Source organism: Aspergillus udagawae, assembly GCF_001078395.1.
Source record: "Aspergillus udagawae IFM 46973 DNA, scaffold_6, whole genome shotgun sequence".
Lineage (NCBI taxonomy): Eukaryota > Fungi > Ascomycota > Eurotiomycetes > Eurotiales > Aspergillaceae > Aspergillus > Aspergillus udagawae.
Genome location: NW_025091269.1, coordinates 2,102,188 through 2,124,830, shown reverse-complemented (window position 1 = coordinate 2,124,830; position 22,643 = coordinate 2,102,188). Strand labels below are relative to the sequence as shown.

The 22,643-nt window shown below is 52.2% G+C and overlaps 6 protein-coding genes across 6 annotated transcripts; 3 read left to right on the top strand and 3 right to left on the bottom strand.

Moving 5' to 3' along the window:
• Positions 1-138: 138 nt before the first annotated feature.
• cbfA (putative CBF/NF-Y family transcription factor) lies at positions 139-1,140 on the bottom strand (the record flags this gene model as incomplete). The annotated part of the gene is made up of 3 exons (XM_043293376.1): positions 139-718; positions 799-932; positions 1,009-1,140. The coding sequence occupies 3 exons, from the start codon at positions 1,138-1,140 to the stop codon at positions 139-141; spliced, it is 846 nt and encodes a 281-aa protein (XP_043149311.1).
• Positions 1,141-1,905: 765 nt separating this feature from the next.
• Aud_008500 (putative GTP binding protein) lies at positions 1,906-3,667 on the bottom strand (the record flags this gene model as incomplete). The annotated part of the gene is made up of 3 exons (XM_043293375.1): positions 1,906-3,441; positions 3,501-3,595; positions 3,649-3,667. 3 exons carry the CDS (start codon positions 3,665-3,667, stop codon positions 1,906-1,908), a joined length of 1,650 nt encoding a protein of 549 aa, XP_043149310.1.
• Positions 3,668-4,066: 399 nt separating this feature from the next.
• Positions 4,067-4,962, top strand: Aud_008499 (HAD family hydrolase; the record flags this gene model as incomplete). Its single annotated transcript, XM_043293374.1, has 4 exons — positions 4,067-4,166; positions 4,223-4,244; positions 4,298-4,407; positions 4,481-4,962. The coding sequence occupies 4 exons, from the start codon at positions 4,067-4,069 to the stop codon at positions 4,960-4,962; spliced, it is 714 nt and encodes a 237-aa protein (XP_043149309.1).
• Positions 4,963-11,434: 6,472 nt separating this feature from the next.
• On the top strand, positions 11,435-13,586 carry Aud_008498 (uncharacterized protein; the record flags this gene model as incomplete). The annotated part of the gene is made up of 2 exons (XM_043293373.1): positions 11,435-11,764; positions 11,820-13,586. 2 exons carry the CDS (start codon positions 11,435-11,437, stop codon positions 13,584-13,586), a joined length of 2,097 nt encoding a protein of 698 aa, XP_043149308.1.
• Positions 13,587-14,263: 677 nt separating this feature from the next.
• Aud_008497 (phosphoglycerate mutase family protein) lies at positions 14,264-15,480 on the top strand (the record flags this gene model as incomplete). Its single annotated transcript, XM_043293372.1, has 3 exons — positions 14,264-14,395; positions 14,463-14,672; positions 14,755-15,480. The coding sequence occupies 3 exons, from the start codon at positions 14,264-14,266 to the stop codon at positions 15,478-15,480; spliced, it is 1,068 nt and encodes a 355-aa protein (XP_043149307.1).
• Positions 15,481-16,140: 660 nt separating this feature from the next.
• Positions 16,141-18,610, bottom strand: Aud_008496 (putative nuclear localization protein; the record flags this gene model as incomplete). The annotated part of the gene is made up of 3 exons (XM_043293371.1): positions 16,141-18,062; positions 18,193-18,351; positions 18,505-18,610. 3 exons carry the CDS (start codon positions 18,608-18,610, stop codon positions 16,141-16,143), a joined length of 2,187 nt encoding a protein of 728 aa, XP_043149306.1.
• Between the last annotated feature and the right edge of the window lie 4,033 nt (positions 18,611-22,643).

Genomic DNA, 22,643 nt, shown 5'->3' with positions numbered 1-22,643 from the left:
GACGAGCCACTGAATCAATAGTACGTGTCAATGACACGAATTTCATCCAACAATCTCTGTATACGTGGTGCTCATCAAATCAGTATTCATTGCGTAGTCTGATGTCTCCGTCTTAAGCAAACGTTCCTCAATATTGTACTATCCCAACCCCAGCCCACTCTGCAGCTGCGTCCCAGGCCCCGACTCGTCTTCGCTCTCTGTCTCATCCGCAGCATCAGGATCCATCATCCGCCTCGGTCGCGAATCGCGATCCAGATCTTCCACCCGATCAATGTCCTCTTCCTGTGTCTCATCTTCATCCTCCTCGTCCTCATCCTCGTCCTCGTCCTCATCCTCGTCCTCGTCCTCATCTTCCTCGATTTCCTCCTCATTCTCCAACCCCTGCTCCTGTTCCTCCTGGGTATCATCTTCATCTTCTTCCTCCTCATCCCCAGCCTGAGCACTAGACGATCCCACGTCCTCAACCCGCTTCACCCTCTTTGCCTCATGCACCGCGCTCTCCTCGTCATCCTCCTGGGGGGCACCCTGCTGCCCCGCCCCAGCCTCAGCACTATTCCCCGCCCCAGACTTCCTCACCTTCCGTTTCCCAGCCTTCATCTCCGTAAACGCCTCCAACTCCTTCTCAAGCCTAGGCTGGAACGCCTCAAGCTCCAACTCGGACAACGCGGTGAAGACATCCGCGGGGGTAACCGTTCGTTTGAGCGTCGCCTCGTTTGCGCTACTTCTTGTCAGCATCCACCCACACCCCGCTTCACCCTCTTTGAACAAGAAGGAGGGAGAGGGAAAGAAAAGACATACTGCGAAGCAAGATACGACACAAACACCGTCGCAGCCTTCTGGATCGCTAGCACCGCATCCTTCTGGATGGCTGTGTTGGGGGGCAGGACCGCTTTCGCTAGTCGGAGGGTGAGCGATCGGGGGAGGAGATAGTCCTGCATACACCTGTCAATCTTCCTGTAGTCGTAGCGACTCGATATGGGTTGGGATATGGGCTACCTCTATACTCACGCCCTCGGCGCGAGCTTTGAGCTGCTGCTCTGTTGCTTGGACGTTCTGGACTGGGGAGGTCTGCGTCTGCGGTTGCGGCGAGGGGCCGTCTGTGTCGGTTGGGGCGTCGGAGGTGGATTTCCGGGTCGGCATTTTCGATTGCTTGCTTACTGTTTAGCAGTGCATCGAGTGTTCTCTGTGGAGGTGCTGCTGGTGATTGGTGGTGGGTAGTCTATGCTGTGGTAGATACCTTGAGGTGGATGACGCGAAAAGTCCGCGGACGCGAGGGTTGGCGCGTGGCGAGCTTTATCTGACCGCTGGAAGAAGGTACTATGTATGTAGCATACGATGGAAGTACAGAACTGCGTGCACTGGTAGAATGTGTGCTTTGACCTAGTTTAGACTATTTATTTATAACTTTTTTGGAAGAATAGCTAGAGTTGGAAGACTACCTGGTGTGAATTATCACAGTGTGCAGATATATATATTCTGCGGAAACCTCATCCACCACCGCATACTTGAAATTTCTAACAACCTCCCATGTCAAGATTACCTGGAGTCAAATCAGGATAATCCACCAAGTATTCTCCGTAGAAGGTCATAATATGAAGTAAGATGGCACGAGCGAGGGGGAGGGCAGATCGGATCTCGACAGAGGGTTTGCTATAGTACTGAATGTAGAGAATGAACTAGATGCTCTAGATGAATGGAAGATGGCACAGCTGCTTATGTAGAGGCCTTGCCTAGATGGCCATTACTGGATCTGAAACTGACATGAACCGTGGTAGAATCCCAGAGATATTGCTATCTATCTAACGTACTGTCCAAAGGAAGACTCAAGAACCGGGACAACGCCTTTTGGTATCCATGAATGACTGAATGAACTGAAGAAAGAAAAGACCGTTCTCATCGTACCGTCTACTCCGCCATCTCCTCGTTGTCGCCCTCACCATTGCCCCAGAGTCCCTCGATCTTGAACTCCGCGGCCCACTCGGTGACAATCTGCTTCGTGTCGACACCCGACTCGACAGGGGCAGTCGAGCCACCCTGGGCAGTCGTCACGACAGAAGGCAGGATGGGAGCGGTGGCCCAACCCTGGATGCGTCCGTCTCTCCAGTCGTTGATCACGGTCATGGCGGCGCTCTCAAGATTTGGTACACCGCCCTTGCCGAGACGACCGCGTTTGCGAGCGACCTGGATCAAGAAGTCGGTGGTCTGATCGTTACCCGACGGGAAGAGCGGCGGGATGTTGTAGAGTTGGAGCATCTTCGACATGAGCTGCTCGGATGACGACAAACGCCTGAGGAGCAGACTGACGGCGGGGATGGGGTCCTCAATCTGCTTGGGAGGGATGGCATTGAGCAGAACCAGGCGGGCATGCTCGTCCTTCTTGTTCTTGCTCTTCTTCTTATCGCCGGCGTTGGGGAAGACGATACCGGGCGAATCAATGAGTTTGAGCTTGCTGTCCAGCTTCACCTGTCTCAGACTGGTGGTCACGCCGGCCTCAGCGCCAGTGGGGCATGCGTTGCTAGATCCCTTGTTGAGACGAGCAGTCAGCGCATTGATGACGGACGACTTGCCCACGTTGGGGTAACCGATGATGCCGACCGAGATCGACCGCTTCAGCTGCTTGTTGGCGGCATATGACTTGAGGGCACGGAAGAGCGTCTCCGAGGTGCCCTTGACGGTCAGCTGCTTGTGGTCGAAGGTGTGTGCGTTGGCCGAGCCATTGGCCGCCTTGAGCGGCAGCGTGGGGAAGGATCGTCGCAAATGCAGCAGCCAGCCCTTGAGCACAGGAGGAGGGACCAGATCGATCTTGTTCAGAATCAAGATCAGTCTCTTGGAGCCTCCATCTGCAGCCATCACTTCACGCTCGACCTCCTTCGACCGGGTGCCTTCCGGATCACGAGCATCGAGCACGTACAAGATCACATCCGCAGCCTCAACGACCTGCTTGAACACCTTGTCGAACGCCCGCCGTGAGCTTTCTTTCGAGATGGGCTGTGAGACGAGCTCGGGGATATTGTCGCCCAGTGTAGCACCGCCTTCTTCCTCGTCTTCGTCCATGCCGTCCACATCATCATCATCATCGTCGTCGTCCTCGTCCATTTCGTCATCCTCATCATCCTCATCACCGTATTCGTCCTCATACTCGGCGGCCCGCGCACGGGCAGAGGCAAGCAGAGCAGCCATGGGGTTCGACGAGTCAAGATCATCCTCATCCATATCCTCATCAATCTCTTCGTCATCAATCATAGCGTTGGGGACAGATTCTCCATCCTGTGGCTGCTGTTTCTCGGCCATTCGTCGAGCACGTGCTTCCTCCTTGAGACGCTGTTGCTCCTCTGCCTTCAATCTCTTCTTTTCCTCGATCTCATGAAGAATCTTGTCCTTGAATGGGAACAGATTGGGGATACCGGGATCCTTCTTGATCTTGGAACGCCATTCGGGGTTCTACCGAAGAAGACGTTAGTCTCCTTTGCCCTTTTCACGAACCACGAGAACAAATTTACCTGCTTCGCAAGCTTTTTCGCCTTCCGTTGCTTCGCCGCGGCAGCTTTCTCAATTTTGTGTCGTAGGCGGACGGGCTTCCGCTTCGAATTCTTGCCTGTACTTGACAGTCAGCGACCATATTCCCTGACAACCTAAATAAAATCATACCAAAATTATTCTTGACCATCTTGACAGACTACAGACACAGCCCGTCTGAAAATGCACTCCAGTAAAGAGGAAGACAAAAGTTCTCCAGATAAGCGGCCCAGATCCTCTTCAGATATTTTTTGCAAACTTGGGCCGACGCCAAGATTTCACCGCGCTAAGATAACCGGACTATATCTTGTGCCGATCTCCGGTCCGCGCGGTGCTGGAAACATTGAGTTGGCGGGGTTTGGACTAGATATAGAACTCCATAGAGAGGGGCTATCATTGTACAAAGAATCTTCTTGACGTTCGTTGTGTTGTATATTCATTCATTATAGATTAGACAGTTGCTTACAGTTGACACATTGTGTCATTCGATCTACATTCAAGAATCATTTTCTCTCAACTGGCCTCTACCAACTCAGTTACTCAGCCCAACATGTCCCCTTCCGAAGGCTCATTTTCTGCCCCTCCACAAGTCCACACTTTTGATGGAGTCTTGTCTGACTTCGATGGAACAATAGTTGACTCGACGGATGGTTGGTTCTCCCCAGATTATAGCGACGTCTCTCTCTAACGACATATCCGGGAACAGCAATCGTCAAGCACTGGCACAAGTAAGTCCGCCAATATACGACTATCTACAACTCCTGTATCTAAGTAAAGTCAGAATCGGCGCCGAGCTAGGCGTGGACCCCAAGGTCATCCTCGCCACATCCCACGGCCGAAGAAGCATCGATGTCATCAAGCTGTATGACCCCTCCAAGGCCAACTGGGAATGTAAGTACTCGCCCGCCCTACGTGATCTACCAACCATCGACCCGACACCCAGGCTGACTGTTGGATCCAACAGACGTCAGCTACATCGAAGGCCGCATCCCCAAAGAATACGGTTCCGACGCCGTCGAGATCCCCGGCGCCAGAACCCTCCTCAACGCGCTGGACGAGTCCGGTGCGCGCTGGGGCGTCGTGACGTCCGGGACACGCGCTCTGATCGGCGGCTGGTTGGATGTCCTCAAGCTCACACATCCCAAGGTGCTGGTCGTCGCGGAGGACGTCGAGCTTGGCAAGCCCGATCCCCGGTGCTACCTGCTTGGCCGGTCACGGCTGGACCTGGAGCACTCTACGTCCCTGGTGGTGCTGGAAGACGCGCCTTCGGGCATCCGGGCGGGCAAGGCCGCCGGGTTCAAGGTGATTGCGCTGACGACGACGCACACTCTCGAGCAGTGTCGGGAGGCCGGGGCGGATTGGATTGTGGAGGACTTGAGGAGCATTTCGGTCAAGAGTGTCGAGGACGGGAAGCTTCAGTTGGAAATCAGGAATGCGTTCCAATAAAGGGTGAACAGGAGGGGCAAGACCTCACATGGAATCCAATAGAGGGGTCAATGGTCTGGCCTTTTGTCAATCTTTTTCTGCTTTGTATATAGAATGGTTTACAGAGTAAATATTATAGAAAGATAGTACGATACTTACAAATATTCACCACTTGGGATGAAAATACCTTTGCTGCCAGCTTTAAGCGTCTGACTAATATGACAGGTATGTACTATTGTGCCGGAAGTCCATGCCTTGCATCGTACTAATCAGAGATGTTGTGCCGTTCGCGAATGGACAAAAAAGCCCCAATGACAAATCATCAGCCTTGGTGAACGGCTCTTCTACAGAAGCCAGACCATTTGAACCTTGAAACTCTATTCTCGGTGATCATCCACCGAGTATCTAGCCGAACGGACCGATCTGGGATCGGTTCACACTGTATGAGCCTATATTGACTGTTGGCCTAGAAACCAGATTCAAAACGCCTAGGAAAAGAGCCATGAACCCCTTCCTAACACTGTGATGAGCTCAGATCCACTTTGAACCCACCACCTCGAATCCTGGCGGTGAAGACCTTGCGTTAAGGAGTCTGTCGGACAATTCCTAGGGTCGGGTACAGTAGTGATGCTCATATTGTCAGCTTCACCTGTGCTAGAAGGACACTCAGCGCGATGGCAGACTCTTCACCGCTCCACGATCATGCTCTCGGTCTGATATGTCGTAAGTGAGCAGACAAGAACCGCGCAGCTCCATAAGATAAATAGAACAGACAACGCTTGCGCCTAGATAACAAAAGCATGATGCTGGAGCTCTGCCAGAGTAAGCTTGCAGCTGCAGTTATGTACAGTATTCTCGGCATGCTCACCGACACCCTCAAGTTCTGGAGGAGCTCATGGAGAAGACAGGACGGGCTGCAAGCGACAGCTCATTGCATGAACGGGTTCGCAGCATGCAGATAGATCAAAATCCAAGCCAGATCCCACATCTAGGCTTGTCTGTGGCTTGCTGCAGCTTCTTTTGCCATTCGAAGTAGTTTCCACACGAGCGGAGTGCAGTTAAGGAGTCGATAGAAGGAGGCAATTGAGTTCTGGAAACTGGGGAGTCGATCAGTCTTGCCGATCTAGAGTCAGAAATCTGATATGTATCATTTCTCCCGTTTCTTCCGCAACGAGAGATCGAAAAGTGGCGCTTTTACTCAGAGCTGGGTCTGATATGGCATGTAAGGGGTAGGAGGGTCTACCAGGATTCGAGATTGTGGGAATCTTTTGCTTCAACTTTCCTTGACCGTTCTGATTATGAATGTAAGCCTGCGGTTTGAACATCTGGGAGCAAAGTGGCAGTTGCAGTAAGAGCAAGAAGAATTGACTTTTAACCCGCAGCCCCTGGAGGAGTCAGTTGCAGGTAGAAGTCTTCGTCTGGGAAGCACAATTGCAGTGCATTATCTGTTCTGGTCAAGCTGTTTCTAATATGGCAGCAATGCTCAACGGGCGCATGGTAGCTGTTTCGACCACATTGAAGCTTCTATTGATACTGCTTCAGAACAAAAGTAAGTACATGCCATCAAGCGGGGATACCGTCAGTAGCCGGTCCCCTTGACTGGAGACATCGGACCGTTTTGTGGCCATCACAAGCTGTATTATTGTGCTGAATGACAAATTCCTGTCGATATAAATGAGGTTCTTGGGCTAGAACCGAGCAAGTTCCCAAGGGTGGCTGACATCAGAGTCACCGTCACGGAGCAATTGAATGTTTTTGTGGCGCTGCAAGCCAGTGCTGAGTGAGGAGGAATGATCAGGAGGATGACTACTGGACTAGTCGAGTTCTTTCGTGGCTGATACAGGACTTTTACCTCAGGTACCTCCGCATGTATCTTGGCATTGTTAACTTTCAAGGAAGCTCCAGCTGGCGCATCATGACCGTAATTACGAGCGAAACGAGGTCGCTGTAATAGGTACTGGGAGGAGCCCGATGCATTGAAAATCCTGGGATCGTCGTGACAGTACGGATCGCTGGCTTAAGGGGGTGGAGTACTCTGAACTGTGAGTCCGTGACTCGCCCTTTAGATACAGGAGATCCCCCAGTGCCAAGTCAACCTTATGCCTGGACAGGGATATGATAACACTACTATGATGCGATTTGTTGATCATCTAGAGTTCCCTGAACCCCCAGCCCTGCTCATACCGATTTAGTCCTAGCCTTCGAACAGGATCTAGGAGACTTTGCTGAGTAAATTTCGAGGAAAGCCTCACCTTGTTGGACCTGGACCGTGAGCAATCGCTGATCAGTGATCACCTTATGATCGACTCGGAAAATATTCTCCTCCATTGTCGAAGTGTTGCTAGTCAAGTTCTCAATTTGAAATCACTCCTTCGGGTGACAACGGCTTCTTTCAGGTCCAATCACGACGTGAGGGATGTTCTTGAACGCAAGTCTGTGCAATTGCATCAGATTCGCCTGCGGATCAAACGAGGACTCCAGCAGTCAATGCCTGCCCTGTGATCCTCGTTTGACCATTTTCGACAAGCGCACAACTTAATTTCTGGATCGCCAGGTTCTGATGATCAGCAATTCGTTGCTGATTAGCCCAAAGACGCTGTACTTGTTCCTCAGCAGAGTCCCCTGCTGTCTTTTTCGGTCTACACTAAGGATATAAGATGTTCTACCTCCACAGAAGTGCACAGAGTACACGTGAACAGCAACTTTATTGGTTGTAATTCGTTCGAAGCCCACCTAAGCGCTGTCTATCGCAATTGCTGACTTGTGAATTAACTGCATGATGTGAGCTCCGAAAGTGGCATTAAAAGCCAAGAATGTGGCGATTGTCTCAAGGAAAGGGACTTGAAATTCTAGGATGGGTGCCAGAATTATTACTCGATGTTCTAACTTTGTCAACGGATAATCACCAGCAGCGTGACTGAAACGGCTGTCAGAAGCTCAAAGCCTCACTTATTGGTGAGAGGACCGAGTGCTCAGTTGGCATCAAAAACCAGCAGTCCAGCACATCAGACAAAGCGTGGTAGGCGAATGAGATACATATGATACATCGCGTAAAGCACGCCCCCTAACATGGTCTAGCATGGCCTCGGGCTCGAGGACCTGGTTTCATCTTTTTAGACTCTTACAGCTGCATGGGGGAGCTCTTTAGAACAGCTACCTCGTGACTTCGGGCAGCGCTTCAGACTGCGTCATGAGCAGCGGGGCGTTGAGATATGGACAACCACCGCATTGACAATAGCCACAGAACCAGGAAGCCGGGAAACAGCAAATGAAAGTCTAATCGGCCCAGCATTAGGACAGCCTAGGGCGCTGCATGTGCAAATGCGAGCATTGGAGCAAAGAGGAATAGCGGAAGAGAGCTGGCTTACAGATCCCGGGCACTGATCGTCGGGATCTGTCGACTATTGATGTTAGCCAGCTTAGTGGGGCCTGGCTGACTCGCTTTCAGCCCTTCTGCGGCTCCTGCTCTGTTGTCGGCTTGTAGGCTGTAGCTCTTCGACTTGGAGAAGGATAAAATTCTTACGAAAGGATTAGCAACCACATGCAAAGGGATGACAGAAGCGCCAAAAGCTGCAGGACCTGCATCGACTGCTTGCGTTGTAGTGCAAAAGAAGGTTCAGAACAGCACCACTACCCTAGTTACTGATCACTGCACGCACTTTTGCGCTGGGCTCAAGAGTGTGCAACTCCCGTCGAAGAAATACAATTACGAAGTAGAGAGTAACAAGAATCCCTTCTGGAACATAGGTACAGACTTGCTCTTCCATTTGGCCGGAAGATTGGGCCGTCCGATGATCTCCTCCGCATGGCCCATAAACCATGTGAGAAAGACGTAAGGACTAGTAAATCAAGTCATAGCTTCGTCTCATGCTTAATACAGTTGGTGTATGAGAGTCCCACAGCTCAAGAACACAGCCAAGAAGCCCTTTTTAAAAAAGGTGGTATAATTCAGGTCCTGGAAACCTCAGGACAGCCAGGAACATGGACACCCTAATAATTTACCATACGGTAACAACAATACCTCTATAAGATGAAGAAACTTTGGGCAATTCAAAGATGGGGCCTGCTTGGTGGGGTCGACGGTCCGCAAGTGCTAACCAGATCCAGAATATGTACATCTCAGGTGTGAGGACTGAGCCCATCAGAATCCACACAGCTTGATCACAGGGCTTTCTAACATAGACAGATCGTCCAATGAGAGGCTGCTATCAGTCCAGCAAGACATCACGCCCAACTAAGTCATACAGGCAACAGCAATTCTGAAGACGTGGTGGTCTCCATCAGTGGAGACCTGGACAGAATCCATCTATGATAGCATCTCTACATCTAAATGGTTATGTAGAGGGACTGGGCCCGGTATTTGTCATGCCATTGTTGCCACGAGCATGATCGTCATGACTTCCAGTAGGAATATCCGTTAAGGAGAGCCTTATGGGCGTTACCCTAGGTCCTTAGTTCCTTGGATTAACACACCCTTGGGTCCCTGAAGCTAAATCGGGCTTCAATGGCGCTAATGCAGGAACTGACGAAGGATAATGGGAACCATCAGGGTAAACCGTAGGGCTCTGGATCATGGTATCCCTCGGAGTGCTGATACAAGTGGCATACTCTCGTCAACCCTCGAGATCCAGACTATTGCACGTACAATTTGTCATCGCAGACAATGCAAAAATAGACTTCCCCGCTGAGGCAGTTTCAAAACGACACATTGTTTCAACATGCTATCAGAGACTTAAAGTTATGCTGCTGAAGTAGGGGCTGATCAGGGCTAATAGACTGTGGATTTCTTCGGGGAGGACTGGAGGAACCAGTGGTCCAGTTCTGACGGAAGCATGCAAATCAGGCTGTTAGAGCGCTGTGCGATAACTGCTAACTAACGGCTGAGCTGTGAAACCTCATGCTAATTTGCCATTCTACTGGGAGGATGGTGCTTCTGCAGCATGGACAATGTGCATGAACAAATGTGCATGACTTGCCAGTGGCGATAAGCAGTGTGATGATCTGTAGGCTAATTTGGATCTTCTCTGGAGAGGTACTCTGATCCTGTTTCATCACAATGCACATCAGAGAAAAGCAAGACAGAATGACTGCCCAAGCTAGGACACTGCGATCCCACAGCACGTATGGTATTGCTCGAAAATGGCGAGTCCCCAGATTCTGCTACATTTTTGCAGTTTTAACTTTTTCTTGAATTGTTTGACTCTTACTCTCTTTAGCCAGGTACAGTAGTTTTTTTGAAAGTCTCCTGCCTGAACCCCAAGATAGCACTGTGTACGGATTGATTGCGCCCAGGCCGCCACCCCCTTGAACCACACGGGTGGGAGCACCAGTACCTTAGGACCTCGGCGGCTCGACTGTTATGACGTTTGATACGGTACCTGATACGATACCATCCATGGTACACCATACCATCCATGAGATTAGGTACACCGCACCGCACTCACTTCAGTCCCCGCTAACCTACTCTGGGACAGGATAAATACATGGTACCTAATCAAGTAATCTGTGTACTTCTCCGCTTGCGTAGGTTAGACCTTCCTTGACTCGGATAAATGAGACAAAGAAATTTGGCCAGTTCAAGAAGTCCATCCACAGTTTATTAAACGCCTATTGTGTGTCAGTAATCTCGAAAATATGAGGATATGAATCTCACAACCATACCAGAATCAAGCAAGGTGACAGTGGAAGTACCTTACCTCTGCGTACTGACGGGCCAAAGCGGGAGGCGCAAGAGGTTCCCCCGATCACCCAAGCGGGCGGTAAATACGGCGCTGGTACCAGACCAACTCAATCCAGCGGCCGAATCCTCGCAGTTCCGGGCAGGCGACCATCCAATCACATCACTTCCCTCCACACCTCCTGCTCTCCTCTGCATCAGTCCATCAAGTCCCAACTCCACTCCTGCGCCTTTTCCCTTTTTCCCCCCCAAAAAATAATAATGTTCCTCAGTTGAGGTTAACCTCATCTCATCTGTCTATCTGTCTATACTCATTTGGCTGTCAATCCTTCTTCTCCGCCGTCCCTTTTTCCGTTCTGTCTCCTCTCAGTCTGTCTCTTGTCTCTCCCCTTTCCATTTCAGGACCTTCTTTTGTTTTCTTTTTCCTATTCCCTTTTTAGCTAATACAGTCACTCATTCAGCTCTCAGTCGTTCCCTTCTTTTTCCTTTTCTGTATTGCCTATTATATCACCTGCATTCCAGCTGCCACTATACAGACTGTCATTCATTTATCTTCCCTCTCGCATCCGTCGAGTTCTGCTGTTCATATACCAGTACAAGTACCACACCCATCACCAGCTATCAGTCACTCTCTTCGTCCACGACACTTTGCATCAGCCCTGTACATGCAGCAATCCTTGACACTTGATCCCATACCTCTTCGATGAATTGAAGATTTGCTCCGGTCCTGCAGCCATCACTTCTCTACCGTCGACCCTATCAGACCATTGACACCTGCCTTATTCGAGCACCCTAACTTTCACCAATTCCTCCGCCATGAACTACCTGCACCACCCTTACGCCTTCGGCGGTCATAATGCAGTTCACTTCGATCAATCCATAGCCTACGACCCTACCATGGCCCACCATGCTATGGTGCACCCCATGGATGGCTACCTATACCCTCACCCACCATACGAGATGGTTGACTACTACCATCAACCGATCATGGACTACGAAGAATACGCGGAGAATCTGTCCCGTCCGAGATTGACCAAAGAACAAGTGGAGACGCTCGAGGCTCAATTTCAGGCTCACCCCAAGCCAAGCAGCAATGTGAAGCGTCAATTGGCCGCTCAGACAAATCTGAGCTTGCCTCGAGTTGCTGTTAGTTCATCACCCAAGAAGAATGCAATATGTGACTTTCGCTGACTCTGAACAGAATTGGTTTCAAAATCGACGAGCAAAGGCAAAGCAGCAAAAGAGGCAAGAGGAGTTTGAGAGAATGCAAAAGGCCAAAGCTGAGGCCGAGGAAGCAGTTCGGAATAAGACCGACAGTGCGGACGACACATCTGACTCGAACCAAAGCGATAAGACAACCAGGGAGGAAACCGATAAAACAAACGACACCAAGAAATCGGAATCGGGCTCGTCGGGGGAGCAAAAGAAGAGCCCTACTTCATCTCGATCGAAGCATCAGAAAACAAGGAGTGAGTCTGCCCGGGAGGCCACTTTCGCCTCGTTACAGAGAGCCCTCAACGCTGCTGTGGCGGCTCGTGAGCACTACGGCAGCGAGTGCGAGCAGGATCGAAATGACGACAACAGTGTTGGAGGATCTGTTTCCCCAACGATGTTCCCCCTGAGCGCTCGGTCCAATGACCATGATGACTCGGAAAGCGCCCACAGTGCTCTCAACACCCCTTTCTCAGCATGGGAGAGTGCCAAAGATTCTTCAGCATCCTGGACCTCTCAGAGCACCCAGGAGCCCTTTGGATATACTGGCCTGGCTACGCCTTCATTTCCCACGACGGAAATTTCACTGCAGCGTGTCAGTCAAGGTGAGGAATGGGCGAGCCAATTGGCGACCTCGGCCGAATCACTGCCCAGCCACCCTGCATCCATGGATGTCGGTTCTTCGTCTTACGGAACGATCCACTACTCTGTCAAGCCGGAGCTGTCAAAGCGCGGGTCGTCCGAAGAGCTTTCCAGCACGTTGCAGGGCATTGGAATCGACACTAGTGGCTCACCTCACGGCTTCTCGCAGCTGACTGGCCGGTCTTCGTGGAAAGACGCTGGGAAGGAGCTCGACCTTGCCGCGCGGAGAAAGCGACCGAGGCCGGCGGCCATCGGCACGTCGCGATCCAGCTCGATGCTGGCCGGGTCGTCTGCCATGTCACCGACCATGCGCCTGCCGAACGGCGCTAGTCACGGGGTGAGACAGTCCAAATCCGCACAGAGTCTCGGCTCGCGGTACGCTGGTGTCCGAAAGGCGTCGGCCGCTCAGCGGTCGCCTTTCAACCTGGCAACCTTTGCTGAGGGGGCAACTTTGAATAGCAAGGCCGAGATGTCAAGCATGCTGCAACCTGCTGTCACCACCGGAGCGTTGGCTCCACCAACGCCACTGACTCCGGAGGACCTTCACCACTTGCTTCCAGCCACTCCATCTGACGGGGGGTACTGCCTGTCGGCGCAACCGACCAGCCACCTGTTTCCCACGACCCAGCCCATGCAGATCAACATCGCGTCTCCTCCGGCTACTCCACTTGCGGTGGACATGATGTCGTCGTATTCCTACCAGGGCGTCGCTCCGCCAATGTCCGCCCCTGCGCACTACACGACCTTTCCGGAGTATTCTTCGTGTGACGGGGCCCCTTTGACGGGCCGGAGCTGGGCTGACGCTACATCAATGCCTCCGTCCGAGCAATCATTTGCTGCCCGCTGCCAGATGGAGATGCCATCTGTGTCTTACGAGCAGGCTGTCGACCCGACTGGCGCGACTGCGGATATCGGGATGTTCTCAACCAAAGATATCGACATGCACATGTCGACAGGAGGGCCGGTCGCGGACGCGAGACCGACTGAGTTTCAAATTCAAGAGTTTCCTGAGCAGCAAGAGATCCACCGATTCGTTGCTCAGCAGCTTCCATCGCACAAGCCCAAGGCCTACACATTCGCCGCCAATTCTACGCCACACAATTTCCAGAACTGAGCGGACCATATTCTGAATTTCCTATTTCAATATTGATATCCACATGGAGCTTATACATACCTTGGGCCTATTGTTTATACTCGGAGCATTTCTGTGCATTATACTGCTGGTGTCTTGGGCTCTTCATTTCATTGTCTATTGAGCTTATGGCTCGCTTTTTCTGTCGATACGGTTGGACTTGCATCTGTTTAGAAGCGACTGGTTATACATACTTGGAGGACTATGACTACTACCTTACCATCTTTACCCTAATACATAATATGATGAGGTTCACTCACGCGTTCACATCAACTTTACTAACTGTACAGTAGAATAAATCATATCCACACTGTCTACACACACAGTTAACCTTCCATATCTAGATTAATCTCCGACTTCTCCGACCGTCGAATTCACAAGCAATAAATAAACCACCAATGGTGATTGTGCGCACGAGAATGCCTCCAGACGCCGACCTTTATCCGCGTAGGCTAGTGACGCACGTGCCGGAGTGGTAGGCACAGAACTTCAGCAATGCCTGAGGCCGCGCACTGGCAAACAGCCGACATGAATTATTCATTAACCTAGCTTATAATACTCTGGTCTGGCCATTGCTAGAGTATAAAGATGGCGACGACCGTCTTCACGTCTGCATCAGCATCAGCATCAGCATCAGAATCGCAAACGCGAATCCCAAGATGAAGTGTGCATTGAGTCTCGTCGCTCTCGGCCTCGCCGCGACGGCACAAGCAGCTTACTACGAGTACACCACGGTGCCGGGGTACTTCCTGCAAGACGAGGCCAGCACCGACCCATCAACCTTTGACTACGTATGGATGCTCCTCCCCCTTTCAAGCTACCCGAAAGTTAGTTTAACTGAAGATTCCGGGAACACAGACAGCAAACAACTTCGGCCTGATCAACCGCACCTACGATGCGGACGACGAAAGCACCAGACTCACGCAATGGCAACGCTTCTACAACCACGTCCACGAGTTGAACAAGCAAGCCCCCCACAAGACAGAGTACAAGGTGTTCTTCTTCGGCCGCCACGGCCAGGGCTGGCATAATGCCGCTGAGAGCTTCTATGGCACTCCTGCTTGGAACGTACGTCTGCACCCTCCTCCCCCCCCTTACCTTCTTTCCCCTCCACAATCCGAAGGAAGAAAACTGACGAAAGAAAAAAAAGTGCTACTGGTCCCTCCTAGACGGCAACGCCACCGCAACCTGGGCCGACGCCGACCTGACCCCGGCAGGAATCGCGCAAGCCCAAACTGCCCACGACTTCTGGGCTTCGCGCATTGCCAGAGAGGAAATGCACACGCCCGACGCGTACTTTGTCAGCCCGCTGACGCGCGCGCTGCGCACGGCGAACATCACGTTCAGTGCGCTGGACTTGCCCAAGAAGGCTGCGGCGTTCCGGCCGCTGGTGATGGAGTCGCTGCGCGAGGGGATCAGTCTGCATACGTGCGACCACCGGCGGAGTCGATCGTATATCAGCAGATTATTCCCCGGGTGGGAGATTGAAGAGGGGTTCAGCGAGGAGGACGAGCTGTGGAATAGAGTGACGGCGGAGACGAGTGCGGCGCAGGATGTGCGGAGCAAGGGCGCGCTGGATAAGATGTTTGAGCGGACAGATACCAAGGATCTGTTTGTGAGTGTGACGGCGCATTCGGGGGAGATTGCGAGTCTGCTGCGTGTGCTTGGGCATCGGGCGTTCTCGCTCAGCACTGGCGCGGTGATTCCTGTGCTGGTCCAGGCACGGAAGTTCTCGAATAAGTGCGCGCCTGAGCCGACCAAGGTCCCCTGGTCTACCTCGGCGCATTGTACGGCGCCGCCGGTTACGTCGGTTACGGCGTGTGTGTGTGCGTCGTCTGCGCCGCCGGTCACGACCCCTTTGGCCACAGGGTTTTAACCGGGATCAGTGACTACAAGGATAAGAATGTAATATGTTAATCCTGTAGTTGCTACATGCACGCCTTCCTACAAACACTCGCATGGGGCAGTAATATCAAATTGGTTCCCCGACTATAGACACAACAATCATCGCAGGGACCGGTAATGCCGAAGGAGAGATGACACCGACAAGTCAATAGGCACAGGTGCATAGAGTAGAGTGGACATGACATGAAATCCATGCATAGCAAAGAAGAAAGAAGCAGACAGAAAGAGACGCAACCGAAGAGCGAAGTGCAACCCCACATAACCACCAGTCCTCTATGAGAAACATCGAAGCACAAGATCCATGCCACATGCAAATGAACCTCTTCACCCCAACAGAAAACACCCAGAGAATTTGCATAGAAATCGCAAGACTAGATACACAACGCAATCGGGTATAACGGCGGGTATAAAAACGGAAATGCGCAGATTATCATTAAATAAGATTCCAGGCCGGAAAAAAAAAAAGGATGGGAGAAATGATTGAGCAAATGACCAACAGTAACAACTTCGCCGGCGCCTCGTGCCCATGAACGCCAAGTCTGCAAAACGCCCGGCCCATGAATATATCTCCCTTGCCACTGTCGTTCCTCGGGTGCATTCTTTCGAAAGTGCGCTTATCTTCTTCTCTTAGCTAGTAACCCGACCACCCTCCTAGGGGAGTTCCGCCTTGGCCTGGCTGTGGGTGACCCGGTTGCATCGGCCCACCGGGAGTAGATGGCCAGCCAGGCATCGCACCCCCGGGGTTCATCCCCATGGCCAATCCCGCCTGCTGAGGGTTTCCAGCCATATAGGGTTGCCCTCCGGGTCCTTGCGTGGAGGGATACAGGCCTCTGGCGGCTGCGACAGCATACGGGCTAGCGGCCCCTCCTGGATAGCCCATGGACGCCATGGCTTGTTGCTGCGGCGCTTGCGGATGATGGAGCTGGTACGCCTGCTGCATCTGACCCACAGACGGGCGGTGCTGCGTGCGAGGCGACTGCGAGGGGTGGTGCTGACCCTGAACAGCGTGGGCCATAGGCGAGGGAGATTGCTGCGGGGCGTGCATTTGGGCCGCATACTGTGGCATCCCAGCCCCTTGCGGGCCACCCGCGGACATGGGGGATTGTTGCGGCGGCGGAGGCGGCTGACCCCACATTTGCTGCTGTTGCGCCGGATATCCATACGGCCCGGTTGGTTGCGGTGTGCCCCCGGACAGAGCAGGGTTCGAGCGCTGATGCATCAGATTGGGCCGAACCGCGGGCATGGGCTGGATGGGAGACTGCGCCATAGGGCCCTGCTGGTGTCCCGTGGGCGCTTGGAAGGCGGCCTGACCGGCCATCATCGGCGCCTGGTTGGGAAGAATCGCCTGCGGCTGCTGCGTCGAGCTGATCAAGCCCGTCGACGCCATCTGAGGCGATTGCAAGGGCTGGGAGACCGACACGGTGGCGTCCAACTGCCCGGGTTGCGACAGATCCGCGGTCTCGGGGACCTCGCGCTGTCTGGAGTAAAACTCCTCCAGGCCCTTCTGACGGAAACTGCGCTGGTTGCTCAGAATCTTGTTGAAGTCGGCCGTGTGCGAGGCGTGGTTGAGGATTTCAGCAGCCGAGCTGGGCTGCGATCGGTCTTGGTACGGCTGGCCCGTGATCTCCTGGCGTGAACGAGGCATACCGTTGTACTCCCTCAGCCGTGGATCGTCGGTGGTGGTGGCCATGTGGATCATCGGCAGAGAAGCCAGCGAGGTCGAGGACGGGCCCCCGACCGGCAAGCCATGAGGCATGGTCTCGAGCGCATTGCTGTAGATGACGTCGCCATGGGTGAGAGTCGGCAACAGATTCGCAGCGTTGGCTGCCTCCGCTGCGGCGGCATCTCGAGCCTTGCCGGCCCCCGGTCGTTTTTCACCAGCCAGGTCATCCTCGGTGAAACCCTGCTTTCGCGCCTTGCTTTCCCAGTAATCGTCGCGCACACGCCGTCCATTCACGATGACCCTGCTGCCGAACTGACGAAAGATCGACTTGGCCGAAACGATGGCAATCTGACGGGATCGATACGAGTACGGCAGAACGTCCTGCTGGATCAGATCATCTTTTTCGATTTGCGACGCGATGATCTTGTGCAGAGACCGGTTCTTGTTGAACAGCAGGTACGAGTCTCGATACCCAAGCACCCGTGCGCATTCGGTCGCCAGCATGAACAGCTTGTTTCCACGGAGCGGCACACGGAACGTGCGACATTTGAACTCGCGGCCGCCTTGGGGGTAACCCATGGCGTCCACCTTCTTCTCGCCAGCCTCATCAAACTCCTTGGGGATATACTCATCGCCTTCTTCGTTGAGCTGGTCGGTGGTGTGATCTCTGACAGTGGGGAGCGCCTTCACTACAGCGGTCTTGGTGGGGGTAGCCTTTTCCGGGGGAGATGCCTGCGGCGGCGACACGTTCGCACTGGCCTGCTGTGGAAGCGACTGTGACTGCATTCGGGGAGTCTGCACGCTCGCACTCCCAGGCGATTGTTGACTCTGACTGTCGCTGGGCCGTTGCGACTTGGGAGGACGTCCTCGTTTTCGCCGACCCTGGTCATCTATTGACGGTAAAAAGTTAGCATCAGGATCAACCAGAGATGGGTGAATGTAAAACAGAGAGAAGGCGACGAAGCGGCTCGACAGTCTCGCACGGCACCCTTGACCGTGGAAGATGCGACGCGCACATACCGTCATCATGGTCACCATCCGCGCGCGAGTTTGCGCGTTGATCGGGGGTGCGACTGCGCTTGATGCCACGAGGGGGATTTAGGCCTGCGGGGGTAGCTATTGATGTTGGACCTGCTGGCGCTGAGTCTCCCAAGGAAGGTGTGGGAAGAACAGCGGCGACTAGCAAAAGGCCGTCAGTTGGAGGCTGTCGCAAAGGACGAAGTAAAAAACAAACCACGACCTCCGTGATAAGCAACAGTGGGTTCGCTCAAAGATCATGATATGCGAGAGATAAGACGTAGGCAGGCTGACAGATAAAAAGGGATAGCATACCGGAATTATTCAGAGCAGCAGGATTGATGGTTCCCGACCCATCGACCAGCTCGCCTCCGATGCCATTCATCGGGGCGGGGACGGAAGTGTGGGATGTGCCATACATGGCGGGCCAAGGAAGGACGGGGGAAGGCAAAGTTTGAGACGGCCGTCAGCAGGGCCGTGGGCGCGTCAGCGAAACGCGAGCGAGAGGTGTTGAGAACCCCAGTGACGCGAAAGGATGGGCGGGAGTGAGTTGGCAAGCGCAGCTGCAGTGGGATGGGAAGAAAGGAAGAAGGAGAGACTGCCACGACACAAGTTGATCCTTGACTGGGATGTGAGAGATCACGACGCGCATGCAGTTGATGATGGAATCATGGACTGGATTGGGGAGGGGAAGCAGTTAGTTCAGTTTTAGTTGGTGGTCGGTGATGAGAGTGGCAGTTAGTTAGTGGCCAGTGGTGTGTGTGGGCAGAGAGGCAGCGGGATCAGCAGGCAAAGGTTGCAGATTCGGATGGTACAGGTTATGTAAGGTATTGGTACTGATAGTACCTTTTGATATGGTGTAGCTGCGGAAGGATAATGAGAGGGAAGCGCAGGTATGATAGGTAAGGTAAGGTAAGAGGTGAAAAGCCAAGGCGGTGAACCGAAACGAAAACAGATCTGTGGCTGGAGAGGACACCGCCACAGGAGGCTGATCAGGCAGGAAACTGGGTCCTCCCAAGGTTCCTTGCCTGCAGAAAGCGGCGACACCCAGTCAAGCGCCAGGGAAACGATAAGGTGGCCCAGGATATCCGAGTTAAGCTTGCCTTGGAAAGGGAAAAACAAAGCCAGTGCAATAAGAAATATAGCTAGCGGTAGTGAATAGTCTGATTGATGGGGAGAGATCGCGCGCCACCAGCCGATGGAATCAATCAGTGGGTACACGGAACAACAGCCAGTGTGACGATAAACTGCCTGGGTGCATGAGAGAGAAGTAGGTAGGTAGGGGAGTAGAGGGTATGTGTATTGTATCGGGTATTATTCGAGAATATGTGCAGCGAATGCAATAGACGAGGATTAAAGGCGTAATGGAATAGATAATAGACAGACAGATTGCTCGATACGAGCTCGATAGATTATCCTGGTGGAAATAATACGTACCTCAAAAGGACAAGCCAGACAGAACGACACACCTTCGCGGCCGGAGTGGGGAAAGAAAGTAAGCACAGGAGAAGAAAGTTTACCCAGCAGGATCCGATGTGATGAAGGAATAATAATGATCTAGGAATAATACCTTAGTCGGTAATTTCTGGCTTCTGCCTGGGTTGTATGGACTGTAAGGAGCATCAGTGTATGGAGAAGGGGGAGGGGTAAGTTACGTCCATGTCGATATCTCCAAGACACAAATTGGGCCAGTTGACCAACGGTGGAGGGGGCACCTGGCGGGAGGCGGCGCCACAAGGCCCCTGATTGGCGGCTGGCCCTCGGATTACAATCCAACCGGGTGAATCCGTGATCACTGCAAACAGGAAGATGCAAGTTTGCAACAGATAAACAGGTATGGAATTATCTCAGTGATCTCGGGAAAACATACTTCAAAGTAACCTGATATCATACTACCTCTGACGAAGAAGAATATGATGATGATGATGACGACAGTGCAGAACATATTCGACTAAGCTCATGTCAACGTGCTCTCCCGCAGAGCCCACGCGAACAATGAACAATGTAACCAGGCTAGAATTTCTCGGATAGCGCGGACAAATTTACCTGAGCCAGCCATGAGACGAGATAGTCACAAACATGAATACGACTTAGGCCGAAGAGACAAGGCCTTTCTTGCAAGATCCTACCAATGGAATCCTTGAAACGCTTCGTCAGTCTAGCCATAGTCAAGGGTACTGTGCAGTAGTCTGCCGCCAGCAAGATTACGAAGCGTCAAGCGATATGGACTCAAGGGCAAATCAGGATCAACATGAATCACTAGTCACAAGATATCCGATATCAGGGTAGTATCTTGGTATCTTCAGATCCCCTGGCATTTGCCTAATAATAGCCGAGACATTATGTGACGGACGGTTCTATTCTCCCAACTCTTCACAAACAGCAAGCAAAGTCCAGTCCCTGAGCTGAATAGGAGGAACAGGGAGACAGCCGCTTGAATGGGCATCTTAGAATCTGCGTGAAGTGCTTCATTCACTAGTGCTATGATTCCAAATGGTGTCGTCAAAATATGTTGACAAATCAGCTCAAGAATGTCGGCAATTCTATTGTCCTTATCTGATGGGCGGAACCATTGTCAATAGTCCCAGATCTCTGATCACTAAAGGCAACTGAAGGCCAATAGACAGTATCGTTATGGAATGGCAGCCGAGTGAGCCCGGACAATACCCCGAAGAGTGAGTACAATAAAATAGTATTCTAGCCGACAACCGATCGTTAGCATGGAGTATTTTATGGCGTCATTCTGTACTCGCAAAAGATCTCGCGCCTTTCCATTTCAGGCCCAATCACAAGACAATGCTGCGCATTCGCTCCGTGTTTGAGAACTGATTCATCTCTGTTCCATCTCCTTCACTGTTCCCTCGCTATCAGCCCCAGATGTTTTTTTGAGATATGACGTACTTAATGCCGCCAGAGGAGATAGAGAGCATAAAATCGACCAGCACTAAAGGTACAAGACAAGAATAGAGTTGAGGGTGTGCAACTCAATGTAGCAGCGTCTAACGGACATGCAGCGTATAGTTGCACATCCCCAGTGCTACCTAAGCTTTGGTGATCTCTTCTATCCTTTCAGCCACTCGGCACCCAACCCCGATACATTCCTGACTCGCCTCGTAGGCTATCAAATCAAGTATCCAGAGCACTGCCCACGTCCATCCCAATCCAGGCATCCTAGAGGGCAGATGACCTGCGAAATTATCGGCATTAGACTTTGGTGTAGTCTTGTAGAGGGTCACTTGAGCGGGAACTAGGGTCGATCAGGGCCGTGCACGCATCCTCACATTCCAGACTTGTCTCACCCTTGATGACATTTGTGCCACCTGCTGTTTGCCTCTTCTCTCTGAATAGACGGTCATCATTCGATAGCCTCGTCATCGTGGAGCTTCAACTGTTCGCTGAGAGGCGATAATGATGGAATTTCACTAGCGTATTGATCCTCTAGGATGCCCCCTGCTCGGGCGAGTGGTAATCCCAGTGGCGTAGATGAAAGATCTCGCTCTGGAAATTGCGCGGATATTGCGAGACAGACATGCAAGTCATTATACAAGAGCTCTAACCTGGCCGTTTTCGTGCGTTTGATGACTCATGTTCTTCCCATCTCGATCAGGAGCCAGTACTGACTCATCCAGACAATCTGAGCAATTCGTCGGATGAAAGCTGGCAGATGGATCGACTAGCCTCGCATCCTAGACGGTAAATACAGACATCTGGTAGCAGTATCAAAAAGTCGATATCGCCATAGGCACGGACAGTGGTCGACGCGAGCACGACTTGTCATCTCCCTTTGATAGGAATGAAGTCCTTGCATCAAGTAGCAAGATGGCTCGCTTGGAATACACACCACCCACAGTGCTGGCGACTATTCCAGAGTAACCTGACGGCGGTGGCTGTAGGAGTGCCTTGTTGTATGCTATTGCCAGGGAAAAGGAACTCCCTGAGAGCCAAGGAGTAAATGATTGCTCTTGAGGATTTTGGTCAGCGTATTGCAACAGGTATGATTCACGGAACCAATCAGTATGGGTTAACCTACCTACTTGATTCATGTCAGAGCTGTTGCCTTGCGCATTGGCTGGCTGAGTCCAGCAGTAACCATACAGCCGAGTACGCGGCCAAGTTGCCTGCCATTGCCTGCCATAGCAAAGCCTGGCATCGACTGCAGACTAAGAAATCTCACAGTTGGCCTGATTCAGAAGTTGTCCGTTAAATGGTATTCCATGTGCTTCTCACTATGGGAACTTCACCGACTGTACGAAGCATGGTACTCGATTAAAAAACACCTTTTTAGGCTAGAGAGACTCGCAACAGGATTCAATTGAGCACCAGTAACTCTGCGGTAACAGCCTTCCTCAATGCAATATGTCACCACTATATTTCAGTTTGTGGCCAACCTTACCTAGAACCAACCACAGTTCATTCATAATATCAATGTGTTTGGGAAAGTGGCCCTCAGATTT